This window comes from Ambystoma mexicanum, chromosome 6p, assembly GCF_040938575.1.
Source record: "Ambystoma mexicanum isolate Mex_15411 chromosome 6p, UKY_AmexF1_1, whole genome shotgun sequence".
NCBI lineage: Eukaryota > Metazoa > Chordata > Amphibia > Caudata > Ambystomatidae > Ambystoma > Ambystoma mexicanum.
In genome coordinates this window covers 1,349,325,966-1,349,339,047 of record NC_090935.1, presented here as the reverse complement: position 1 = coordinate 1,349,339,047, position 13,082 = coordinate 1,349,325,966, and the positions used below count along the sequence as shown (strand labels likewise).

Here is a 13,082-nt window from a genome sequence, read left to right as displayed (position 1 = left end):
TGATGTTGCTAATACATTTTCCTTTTTATAGCACATTCCACACATGTATATCAATTCCTCATTCACAATCTAATAAAAATTAACTTTGAAGGCCATGCTTGACAAATAATCACATAGTTAATGATGCATATTTTTCAGATATTTCTTTAGTTTTCTTATGTTTTGTACATTTTAGTTTTATTTTTTTGCAGGTTCTTGCCACTCATTTTCTGAAGTATAGAGCTTTCTTGCATTTCCTGCTATGTTTGTAGCACACTCCATATCGTAGGTTTTGTATGACTCACGGCCACATTTTAGACTATTATGCCACCCCCTCAAGCTTGTTTGTTTTTGGTGATCCATTTATAATTGCTGAAAAACAATTGCAGTATTTCAATTTTAATATTTGGTAGTTTACATCCAAAAGAGTCTACCAATCCACGTTTCTTCATATTAATTGAAACATGCGCCATTTCATTTCTTTTATAATGTTTCATGTGTGATTGTCATGTAAACTTCCACTACATCTATTGTTATGAACGCTAAAGCACAAATTGGTAGTATATCGTACATCACTTTAATTGCTGACAATTCATAGTCCATTGAGCATGTTTTTTCGTCTTTGCATGCATTAGGTATTCCTTCTTACAGTTTTGTAAACACCTGCATAGTTTTTCTCCTTTTTTCTGTCATCAATTACAAGTGAGAAAAAATTCTGTATCTATTTCCCCATGTACACTATATAACTGTTTCAAAGGTTTAGGACAACCTATGAACGTTCCATCTAGCATCCAGTTTTTGCTTATTTCTGATCTTCCCAAGTTTTGACTTGTTGCAAAAATAATAAATCTACTATCCATTGTTCTACTATCACCATTGTGTGTTTTTGTAAGCTTTCCGTTTTTCTACATCTCCCACCTTTTTTTTTGGAATTTTACGGCCTTATTTTCTAAATTTCTTTGGTATGTTATTTGTTTCTTTCAATTTATCACATGGCATTTCACCTGCCAAATGAGTTGGGATCTGCTACATTAGGGTCACGGTTATGATTTCTTGTACTTTCAATATATTCTCTTGTGGTGATGGCTCTTCGTCGACAGCTTAATTTCTTATATTCTATGTATTTCTACCATTTCATTTTCTTTCACTCTTAAATCTTTCTAAATTGTATATAAAACCATTTTGTTGTAATTGTTTGTTGCCTCTGGTAGACGCAAAGTTAACTGCCTTTTCCATTTTTCCATTTTGCCATTTTCCTAAAGAAATGAAATGTGACAATTTCTAGTCAGTGACTTTATTTTTAAAAATCTTCGTCCCTTTTGTTTATTTTGATATCTCCTATAAATAATAAAAGTAAACTTACCTTCTTTTTTCCTTATGTTAATTTTTATTTCCCCAAAGCTATGATCCTATTTGTAACCATCTTTTACTCTCTCATATGCAATCTAATTCTTTCTGTTTACACTTTTTTCCTCAGAGGATGTTGCACACTATTATCATTTCTCGTGAGATTTCGATCACTAGTACATTCCTCTAATGGATCTACCCCTTCCGGTAATAGGATCTGTTTTCGAGCTGATTTTAATTTAATATTATTTACTCTATTTCACTGCACAACAGTTTTTATGCTTTTTTTATTGTATGGTTTCATTTACGAACAATCCGCTAATTCGTGCACATTCCTTACGATCAGTTCTCTGCGAACATTTGCACACAAACATAAAAAATCCTTTTTACCTTAATGGGCCATTGCATTTGAAAAAACAAGGTGTGAATGGCTCAATACATTGGAGATTAAAACCAGTTAAATTTTCCTACAAAGCTTACAGCTCCTCTTCCCTCACCACCCCTCCCCCCCCCCCCTTTTTAAAAATGAATTGCTTTTTTTACTTAATTTGCACTATGTGTGGCTGGAGTTTGGGGGCTTGCAAATCCATTCAAAAAACAGATCGAAGAAAACTTCTTTGGAAGGATACTTGGTGTCCAAGTATGCACTTCCCTCAGAGGTAGGAATAGAATATATTGAGGACCATATAAAAACCACCCTGTTCGTTAATATGATCTAATCCATATGATACGCTTACAAGAGACATCATATGGGATGTTTTAACTTGTGGTAATTTAGGCAAGATTTGTTGGCTCGCGTTTTTATGAAGATTTAAATCAATCCACGCACTAAACTAGTTCAGTTCATGTGGACTAATAGATCTTATCTACTAGAAGCTTTGTTCACAACCTAAAACCGGCTCTGAATAGAGAAGCGGGAGCAATTTTTCATGCAAAAATAACCAAATCTGAAAGGCTGGAAAACTATTTAACTTGGTCCTTGACATTAAGGGAATGTTTTTTATTTAGCAATGTTTCACATATTCACACTATTTGGCAAGAGGGCAGAGATTTTAATGATTGCCTATGCTCAGCATTTATCAATAAGTTGTAACGTTTATGCATTATTTATCTTACTGTCCATTGTGTAGGTCGATACATAATGGTATATTCATTATTTTTCTTAGAAATTGACCGTTTTAGACCATTCAACCCGGCTTTATTTTATCATGTGATATTGGGATGAATGAGCAGTCTGGGCTTTAAACCAATGCTGGCTATAGTAGCGAAAATTAGACCTATTAGTCCTGCACTAAATCTCATTACCAACCTTTGAGGAATGTAAGGGGAAAAGCTCAGCGTGAGCGAAATAGCAATAAAATATAACTTGGGTAACTTTTACATAAATAATACAACATCTTTATTATTCTTTGTAGTATCTAGATTGTGCACAGTAACCTCTAATGCAGGATTTATTTTTATTTTAATTGAAACCAATTATCTTATGATGGGTATTACAGTTGATTTTGTTAATGTTGTGTACTGAAATAAAGATGGGAGGATGGTTGCAACCAAAATTGGCTTCCAGCACTGTAACAAATGTGTTGGCCCTAAATAGTTATTTTAGTCCCTTTTTGTAACAAAATATATAATTCCATTTTTCTTTTAGATGTTATGAAAAGAAACCAAATGACTTGTGTGTATCTATGCCAATTTAAGGTAGACTGTTTAAGCTACACGATTTACTCTAAGTGCCAGAAGTCTGTAAATAAAATTGTAAATCATTTTTCTACATTGCTGGTTTTAATGAATGTACTGTATTTCATGATGTAACTTGTATAGCATAAATAAAGTTTGTATGATTCATTGGTGGACCTCTGGCCCACGTGTATGCGAAGCAAAATTAGTGTGATCTGAATTGAAGTGTAAACAATTGTACAGTATTCCACATTGCCAATATTGAGTCAAACACCACCCATGGGTTTGTGTGAGGATATGTTCTGCACTGTGAAATTGAGTATTAGCCATCAGTTTACTCTCCTCCATGCATGATCCAGGCCCTGGTGTTCATGCCCTCAATTGGAACCTGACAGGCTCTCAATGTTTCCTTTACCATGGTTCCTGTGATTAAAGTATTGAAAATCCTGCAAAGTGCAGAAAGAGAAGACGACACACAGGTTGGATGGTGACTGTTGGAGACACTTCAATTATTCGGGAAAATACTTTCTTTATTTCAAAGAGGGGTTTCCCTGCCTCAACTAAAACACTAAAAGTTCTGTCAGAATGTCCTTGTAAATCAATAGTCCACAGTCCTGTGTTAAAGCCCTACTTCTGTCCCTTAAAACTAAACTAGGGTAAGGTAGACCTTTTTGGTCCAGAAGAATGATTCCCTTCTTATAGACTGGGGATAGAAGTCCATATTTAGGTGTTCTTCTTAGGGAATGGCTCCCTTCCCTGGGTCAAATTGTCCTTCAACACGCACGGGAAAAAGTTCAAACGCTTCTCCTTGGCAGACATACTGCCTGTCTTCTAACAGCCTGTATCAGAATGTCTTTACACTTTGGTGACCAGGAGAATGGCTCCCTTCTCCTGCTATCTTGAAAGATAGATGTCAACTCAACCAGGGGGAATTACTCTCTTCTCCTGGCCGTTCTTCCACTTACCACAGTTCACACCCCAGGGGAATGACTCCTTCTATTCTACTTGGTTTCACAGGTCAACAACACCAGGAGGGGGAATGACTCCTTTCCCCTGGACTTTTTCACTTGGAGGGTCCAGACCCAGGCTTACTCTCCTGCAAAGTACTGCCAAGAAGAAGAGGGGCTTTCTCTCTAGCTTCCTGGTGTTGGGGTTCCCAGACCCCTTTCTGTGGGCTAATGGGTATCTGACTCTCACTGTGCAGAGGAAGATTCCCTCGGATGCTTATTTCTTGAAACCTCGGGACCCAGACTCTGTAGGGCCTTTATTTAGCCCACCTGGTGCCTTGGGGTAGTGGAGGAGAGTTTGGTGATGTCTCGCTATCCCTGCCAACCCACTTGTGCTTCCGGTTACCTTTTTGGGTCCTCACTACACAGTGATGCTTCTTCCTGGATCAGGGCCGTCGTCCTGCATCAGTGGGTGACCGTCTGCTTCTGTGGCTTTGCCGATGGCAGCGCTCAGAAGTCTCAGCACGTCTTAAGGACTGCATGGCCCACCTCCCCATGGAGGTCCTGCCACTGCGTCGCCGCAGTCTGCCTGGGCTCGCTGGTCATGGAGCTCCCGGGAACACCTCCAGCTTCCTGCTTTCTTCTCTGGTCGTCGGGCTCCGCTCGTTCAAATCTAATGCTCACCCTTAGTTCTTGCAGCATTTTACATGGTGCTGCATCCCCTCCTCCTCTTCTCTGTACTTATCTGGTACACTTTCTTCGGGTAGTCCCTACTCTTCTTCGTCTCAGTGTTTCCTAGAGTCGGACTTACAAAGGTGCATGGGCGTACTATAAAGTGTTGTAGTGTATGTGGTATGGAGGGGTATAGGGTGAGGGGTGTTGTGCTGATTTTGTGTCAGATGATCATCCTTATCCCCATGAGCTCTCCAGCGGTTTACCACCCCCAGAATGGCTATCTGGTAGTGGCCTCACCACCTTGGGCTCATTGGAAGGAGCCTCCCCTCGGGGTGAAGTGACGACATCCAGGGATTCGTCACACCCCTACATCAAGACCGGTGCAGATGTGCAAACATTAGGAATGAGTGAAAAATTCAGGACCGATTTTGTTCACACACATGAAAGCCTTGCTTTGAAGGCTTCCTTGCAATGCAACAAACCTGCCCTGTGGGTCAATATCCGCTTTCTTCCATTGAAAGCTTGGTGAAAGATTAATGAGATTGTGGGAGGAGTAGGATGTGTGAATCCTATTAGAGCCTCAATGTTTGACAAACGCCACTTGAAGCATGATATTCTAGTAGAACCTTTGTCCCAGGACGCTCATGGTAAGTTATCAGCTTTCATGGAGGTTGCCGATGGCTTGCATATTTGAGCTGATCATAGTTGGAGCAGAGGATGTACTCCTAGTGTGAACTATAAGCCAAGTTGACGTCGAAAGAGCAATGAAATACTCTACAAATTCGTTTTTTATTCAAATCACAAAGAATTGTGCCTTTTTTACACAATAAAAATCGAAGCTCATTCTCAGTGCCTCCCTAACAATTGCAGTGTACAAAGTTACAAACGAGTTTGGTTATGATGCATTCACCTAGGGGACATACTGTGGGCTTACCATTTCACTCACCCAACAGTCGGATGAAAGTACTGTGCTGTCTGTATTATGACTTCCCTATATTGAACATCGAAGTCGCAGTAACACCTGCAGACCATAGTGACCTATAACAATAGGCTTGATCGCTCATGCACACAGACTGCGGTCTTGACGATTTGTTGCATTTGAGCCAGTACTGGAAGGTGGCACCAACGTTTGGTTGGTACGAGAATGTCATATGATGCATACCATTCTGAGTAATTTCTTGATGCCCATAAATGACTTTCCCCAGGACCACAACAGAAGTGAGGTTGTAGAAATATTTTACTGGCTTCCTAAACTCATCCTTTTCTCATCCTATTTCAGGATGAGGTTGCAGTCCCTCAAGTTTAGCATGTGGCATTTTATTGACTGTAGACCATAAACAGGGAGAGCTTTGGGTTACACAACATTTTTGAGTAAGTCCTCCACAAAGTTCTCGGCGTTGCTTCAGGCTCTGTTCTCCTCTACCCCAAATAAGGTAATATTGCGGTAGGACCACATTTCTAACTTAGTCTTGTTCTGCTTCAGGTCCCTGGTCAGTGCAGGTAGAAAGCGCTGTGGGAGGCAACTTGGTCCTCGATGGTGCTGATTCAGGTCTCGCAATCCTTATGCTCTTTTTCCAGTTAAGCTTTCAGTTTCCATGCTAGCTGTTATACCATCAAGTAAAATGTTAGCCAAAGAAAAGCATTCTTGGGTTTTGTTTGATGGGTCAGTGCATCTCTATATAATCTACTTGGTGTCCTCCTGCATGAGTCAGTACGACAATCGCTCTTAGCGATGTCTCTAATCCAATTTCCGCAAACCTAATCCAATGAGTCTAGGGTGTAGTTTTAGGGTACTGGCTGCTGAAGAGATTACTCACTTAATGTGCCCCTCAGTATGGTAGCCAATGAACTCTGCGAAGTAAAGCTGTGTATTCTGAAATATATGGGCATTATTTGAGTAGAGAAAAAGTGGCAGCATTTTTGAAGTCACAGCTGCAACGTTTGTTAGCCTTTAGCCATAGGGACTGAGTGGGGAGGGGGAAAGGGAGAGGGGGGAGGGGGCTAGGAATGGGGAGAGTACAAAGGTGCCCAAAATGTAGCCTACCCCTGGTCCGGAAGAAATTACTCAGATTATTAGTGACTTGTGCATCCGCTCCCACTAACTACATGGTCTCTCATTGTAGTCTTCTCTTAATGATGACTTCAATAGTCACTCTAGTTTCATTGTACTTGGAATAGAGTAAAACCATCTGCAGTTCAGGAAAAGAGTGAACACTTTCCCTTTCAAAAACTAATTTGCATTGGTCCCATTAGGTACAAGCCATAATGGGCCCATTGTGTGTGTGGATCAACACTTCCTTCACTTATTCCACAACCTCCATGTTTCTCAGAGTTGGATAGTTGGTACTGCACTTACAAGTGGATATGTGACTCTTTTGTGATGTATTTAAAATGCTTTAGTACCTGTGTCTCCGTGAAGGAGCACTCCTATTGGTGGCTTTCTGGGCCATAGCAGATGGTATGCCATGCAACACTACATGTCTCGCCTGACCTGTTTCCTCTAACCGCTGTAGCGCTTCAGTCTTTGGCTGCCGTAATCTTCCATTCCTGTTCCACCAGATCTGCTAAACTGCACTGAAGCCTGCCTCTTGGATACACCACTGGTCTCCTGCCTGCTGATACATCCTACCACCCCTTCAAAATGCCACCTTCTTGTGTGCCATCTCTCTGCATGTGTAGGGTATGAGCAGTAAAGTGTCAAACGACCTGCCAGAGGAGATTGAGTCAGGCCAACATGCAGAGTCTCTCAATATGTACACCAGGACTGCAGTGCCCTATGCCACATGGTCGGGTGCTTTACCATGTGGCAACAGTGCAATCGACTGCATTAAAAGCCCTTTCTTCATTCAGTTCTTTATTACGGTCCTGAGGCATTACCAGCTGTTAAAGCCCTGTGCCCCATGTTTTATTACGTAAGTGAAACTGTGCAGGTGCATATTGTAATGTTATGAAGAGTTAAAAAAAAAAGACACTTAAGGTGCACTGATATTTAACTTTTTACTGTCACTTAATTTGCTTTCATCCACCTTTCTTACTCTCTAACAGATCCATGGCAGCAGGCTACGGTGCAATGGGAGATGACGAAACCATTGATTACTCTGTGCATGAAGCCTGGAATGAAGCGACTAACGTTTACCTGATTGTAATCCTGGTCAGTTTCGGTCTTTTCCTGTACGCCAGAAAGTGAGTTCATGAAGGAGCAGAGGTCCAGACAGAAAGATGGCCAGTGGTTGTGAAACCATCACCCAACGGCAGTATGTGTCAGTTGTATCTTCATGCCAGAGATCCCTCTTAATTTAGGCTTTTGATTCCTGAGGTTGAAGCTTTCATAATTACAACAAAGCAGTCTGATTGCAATGTCTCCAGAAAGCATGTGCACAGGCTACTTCTGTTATGGATGACTTTGACCTTATTCCACCTCTCCTCTGTTTAAGGTTGATCATGCTGTGTTCACGAATTAATTCCTGCATGTAGCTGGTCTTATTTTAGGGAAGAACTCTTTCCATGCGTGTTCATTATAACTGCCTCCATCATACTTTTATTGTTTTACAATCCCATGGTCTTATGGCGCTTAGAACTGCAAGAGAGTGGGGTGGGTTTGGTTAGAAGCAGCAGAGGGGGCAGTGCAAGATTGCTTTGATGTTGTATTGTTACCCTCGAATCGTTAGAAACCTGTCTCGTTGTGTGGGTCAGCATTAAGGTGTTATGTAAATTTTGCATTTATATAGCGCCTTATATAAATTTGGTATGGTCTGAAGGCGCTGGTAGGTTGATCGCCCTTGTGAACCGAAGTTCAGATCAGTAGAGAGAGTCAAAAGGTGCGTGTGAGCACCGGGTATGTGTGCATCTTGTGCGATATCCGTGTAGTAGCTGCTTCTTAGCGGTAGGTGTGGTGATTGAGAGATCAGGAGAATGTGTTCGTTCAGGCAGGATTCATCCAGAACGGCTGCGGCTGCGTTAGGCCTGAGGAGAACGCCTGGCTGGGCGGTGCAAGACCAGCAGTGTCAACTTAGAATGATGTGGAGTGAGCGGCGGATGTTGCTATGAGAACAGTTATACCGAATGGTGTCATAGTACTTCTGTGTTCTAGTTGAGTGGTGATGTAAGGGAGAGGGTAAGCTTGGTGGTGTGATATGATGAGTCATATGCTCTTTTGAGCGTTCTTTGCATTCTAAACCATACTATATACGTCACGCAATTCTATGCGTTCCAGTCTGTACCGTGGATGGACACCTATCCATTCTATGTACTCCAGTCTGGTCTAATGCACTCTGGTTCGCGGTCTAGTCAACTCTGTGCATGTGGTCTTGTCCGCCCCACGCATGCACTCTTGACAGCGCCAGGCATGCACTCCAGGCACTCATCCGCTCCACGAGCTTATCCGCTCCATACACCCATGTGCTCCACACATTCGTCCGGACCATGCCCTCGTCCGGACCATGCCCTCGTCCGGACCCTACACTCCTTTACACCATACATTTGCTGGGTCTATACAATCGTCCGCTCAGGCGATAAACACACTCTCTGCACTTCCGCATTCATCAGTTATCCAGACTTGTTGGCTCTACTTACTCATCTGCTCAACATACTCATCTGTTTTGCACCCTTATGTTTTTGCTTATCTGTTGTGCACATTCATCCGGTTTGCGCATTCTTGCATTCTATTCGCTTCTCTGAAATGTACACGCTCATCCGTGTTAGGCACTCCTCCCCTCTATGCACTCACCTACTCAGCGCACACCCCCATCAGCGCACATCTGCCAGGTCTCTAGAATCGTCCGTTCAGGCAATAAACAAACTCTGTATTTCCGCATTCATCAGCTATCCAGACTTGTTGGCTCTACTTTACTCATCTGGGATTTATGCACTCATCCGTGTTACGCACTCACCCCCTCTGCACATACACCCCCTCCAACTTACTCATCCGTTCTCCGAACTCATCCCTTCGCCGCACTCATCCGCTTTCATTGGGCTGTTGTTAGTCTGTTTTGGGATAGTATGGTGCGGGTTGGTTTTATGGGAAGAGCCAGGTTTTCAGCAGTTTGCGGAAAGACGTTAAGTCCTCAGCTAGGCAGATGTGGGGTGGGAGTGAATTCCATAGCGTGAGGGCGAAGGCTGAGAATGATACTCCGCCTAGCCTGACTCAGTTTGTCTTTGGTAGGATTAGGAGGCCTGCATAACTCCATTTTAGGGTGCGTGGGGGGGGGGGGGTGATAGGGTTTTATTTTGTCTTCAAGATATTCAGGTCCGGTTTTATGCAGTGCTCGATGGGAGATGCATAAGGTTTTGAAAGTCACCCTTCGGGCTACTGGAAGCCAGTGCAGCGTCTTAAGGGCTGGGGAGACGTTGTCTCTTGGGCCACGCGCAAGTAGTAATTTGGCTGCCGCGTTTTGTGTCCTTTGGAGTTTATTCAGTTGGTATGCGTGGATTCTGAGGTAAAGGGGGTTTGCGAAGTCCAGTCTTGATATAACGATTGATTGGACGGCGGAGAGTCTGTTGGGAAAGGAGAGATATGGAAAGATGCGTCTAAGGGTTTTAAGGTGGTAGTGGCAGGACTTTGAGATGTTGTTGACTTGGCTTCGAGAGAGTTAGGTCAGAGTCAAGGGTGCGCCCAAGATTTTTCACTGATTTGGAAACGGTCGGAGAGTTGCCCATGGCGGATGGCCATGGTAGTGGGTGCGGAAGAAGTTCGGAGTTGCCGCATACCATGATTTCCGTTTTGGAGGGGTTTGATAGGAGGTGGCTTTGGGTCATCCAGAGTTCTATGTCGAGGAGGCAGGAGGCGAGGTCAGGTCGGAGATTGAGATTTGAGTTCATGAGTTTTAGAATTAGCTGGGTGTCGTCGGTGTAGTTGTAGCACAGGATGTTGTGCGAACGGATTATCGGTGGGAGGGTGGTCAGGTAGAGGTTGAACAGGAGGGCGGATACGCATGCTCCTTGTGGGACTCCTGTGTCGACTGGTCGGGCTTGGGAGGTATAGGTGGAGAGTATTGTTATTTGGTACCTATCTTTGAGAAAAGAAGCAATCCATTTAAGGGCGATTCCACAAATTCCTAGGGAGTGGAGGCGGTCAAGGAGGATTGAGTGATTGATCGTGTCAAAGGCGGCAGATAGGTCGAGGAGGATTAGCGCGACGCATCCCGCGGAGTCTGCCGTCATTTTAAGGTCATCCCAGATTGAGGTTAGGGTGGTTTCGGTTCCGTGACGGGCTCTGAAAGCTGATTAGGCGGGGTCTAGGAGATTGTTGGCTTCGACAAAGGCATTTAGTTGGGAGTAGGCGGTTCGGTCAATGAGTTTGGCAAGGAACCTGGTGTTTGAGATGGGGCGATTAGTTTTTGGGCTCAAGGGGGTCGAGCGAGGGGTTTTTAATTATCGTGAACCGTTTTGAATGCGTCGGGAAAGATACCAGAGGAAAGGGAGGCATTTATGATGGATCTTGCGTGTTCCCCTGCGCAGGTGGATGCGAAAATTTCTTTGAGGGTTGTGGCTGGGCAAATGTCGAGGGGCGATCCAGATGGTTTGCGGCATATAGAAGTTTGAGGAAATTGCTCTGGTGATATTGGGCTAAAGGATTCATATGTTGGTTGTGTGGAGGTCGCAGCTGGTGGGCTGGCTGTTAGGGGCGGGGAAATGCCTGGGGCTAAAGGATTCATATGTTGATTGTGTGGAGGTCGCAGATGGTGGGCTGCCTGTTACGGGCGGGGAAATGCCTGGTGGATGCAAGAGAGCCAGTTTGGAGGTTAGGGTTTTTGTTCTTTGGAGAGCTGTGGTGTAAAAGTGGAGGGAGAGCGAGTTGCACAGTGATTGTGAGGTGGTCGGGACGGTTGTGGAGCAGGCAGGATTGGTGAATTCGGAGATGATTTTGTGGAGTTCTTTGCTTGGGTTTTTGCAGTTTAAGATTCATGCGTTGTAGTGGGCTTTTTTTGCTTTTTGGATTTCGGCCTTGTACAGATAGAGGTGGCAGGCCAAGGTGGCCCTGTTCTCCTGGGTTTTGTCTTTCTGCCATTTGCGTTCTAGGTATTTATATAGTTGTTTAGTGATCTTCAACTCGGGAGTGGACCATTTGGGGAAGAGGCCACGGCGGGCTGATGGTTTGCACGGAGGTGTGAGGTGCATTAGAGATGCGTTGAGCCATGAGTCAGACGTCAGGAGTTAGTTGTTTGAGAGGGTTGTTAGGTGGTGGAGACTGGAGGAGTGCCTCGGCTAGGTCCGGGGTGATTATTAGTTTTTTCCAGCATTTGCCTAGAGTTGGAGGTTCAGATTCGAGTACAGGAAGGGGGTTGGGTGAGCAAAAGGTGAATGAGAGAATAAAGTGATCGGACCAGATGATAGGGGTGGGTGGTTTTAAATGAATCCGAGTGTTGGAGGTAAAGATGGCATCAAGAGTGTGTCCTTTAGTGAGTTGGCCCATTTATGCGGGGTTGGAGGTTAATTGGGTCTAAACCGTCAACCAGAGAGGAGTTTAGGGTTTGTGGGGATGTCGGGCCCTATGTTGAAGTCTCCAAGGAGGGTGAGGTTGGGATGGTTTAGTTGAAGGGTTGCAATAGAGTCGCAGAGGTTGTTTGCGAATTGTCCATTGTAGCCAGAAGGCCTGTAGATTATTAGGAAGCTGTGTGAGAGCGATGGGGAGATGGATAGTTTAACGAGGAGAGATTTGCAGGCGGAATGGAAGGTTGGTTGTCGATGATTGAGGTGTGGAAGAGAGACTTGAAGATGAATGCTATTCCCCCTCATCTGGAGGGACGGTTCAGTTGGATGAGGGAGTAGACTGGGGGGGGGGGGGGGGCTTCATTAGCGATTGGGGGCGTAGTCGTCAGAGAACCAAGTTTCAGTGATGAAGCCAAGGTCTGGTTTGACAGAGGTGAGGAGGTCGAAGATGCAGTGTCTGTTTTTTGCAACGGATCGGGCATTAAATAGGATGCAGTTCACATCGGCAGGCGAGGTTGGTCTCGGTGCTGGAGGGGGTGGTGGTGGAGAGAGTGCAGGAGGGAGGGGGGTAGGGTGGGTGATGCTTGATGGGAATAGTGGGCAAGCAGGAAAATTCAGGTGGGGGTTGGGTGGCTGCATGTGTTGGGATGATTGGGTTTGATTTGGGGGATTTGAAGGTGCTGTGTGGGCGGTTAGGAGTTTCAGTTGCGGTTGATGAGAAGTCGAGGGAGAGGGGTTTCAGGAGGGGTGAAGCTGCGGGTGAAGGAGGTGATTGCGGGAACGAGGAGGTGGGTCGAAACAGGTGAGGCGAAGAGTGCTGAGAGATTGAGGGGGACCAGGAACGTTTCCTCTTTAGTTTTCTTGTTGCGATTGGGGTGTGAGAGATAGTAGGGGGGGGTCAGAGGGGGAGAGGGATGCAGCTTCGGTTCTAGCCAGGGCTAGGCATGCAGTTTTTAGGGAGGGGAAAGGGTGCAGGCGGGAGGGAATGATGGCAGGCGTGTGAGGGGAAGGCGGTGGGGTGGGTGATTG

General features: G+C 44.5%; 2 protein-coding genes across 2 annotated transcripts in view; one reads left to right on the top strand and one right to left on the bottom strand.

The window, feature by feature from the left end:
• The window catches only part of LOC138510407 (acyl-coenzyme A amino acid N-acyltransferase 1-like), a 727,070-nt gene that overhangs the window by 572,567 nt on the left and 141,421 nt on the right, over positions 1–13,082 (bottom strand). The gene's annotated exons all lie outside the window — the stretch shown is intronic.
• SMIM19 (small integral membrane protein 19) overlaps positions 1–13,082 on the top strand; it is a 158,994-nt gene that overhangs the window by 44,923 nt on the left and 100,989 nt on the right. Inside the window, exon 2 of the mRNA XM_069626042.1 lies at positions 7,671–7,808. Within this exon, the coding sequence (XP_069482143.1) occupies positions 7,675–7,808 (134 nt within the window). The 5' untranslated portion in view covers positions 7,671–7,674. The remainder of the gene's footprint in view (positions 1–7,670; positions 7,809–13,082) is intronic.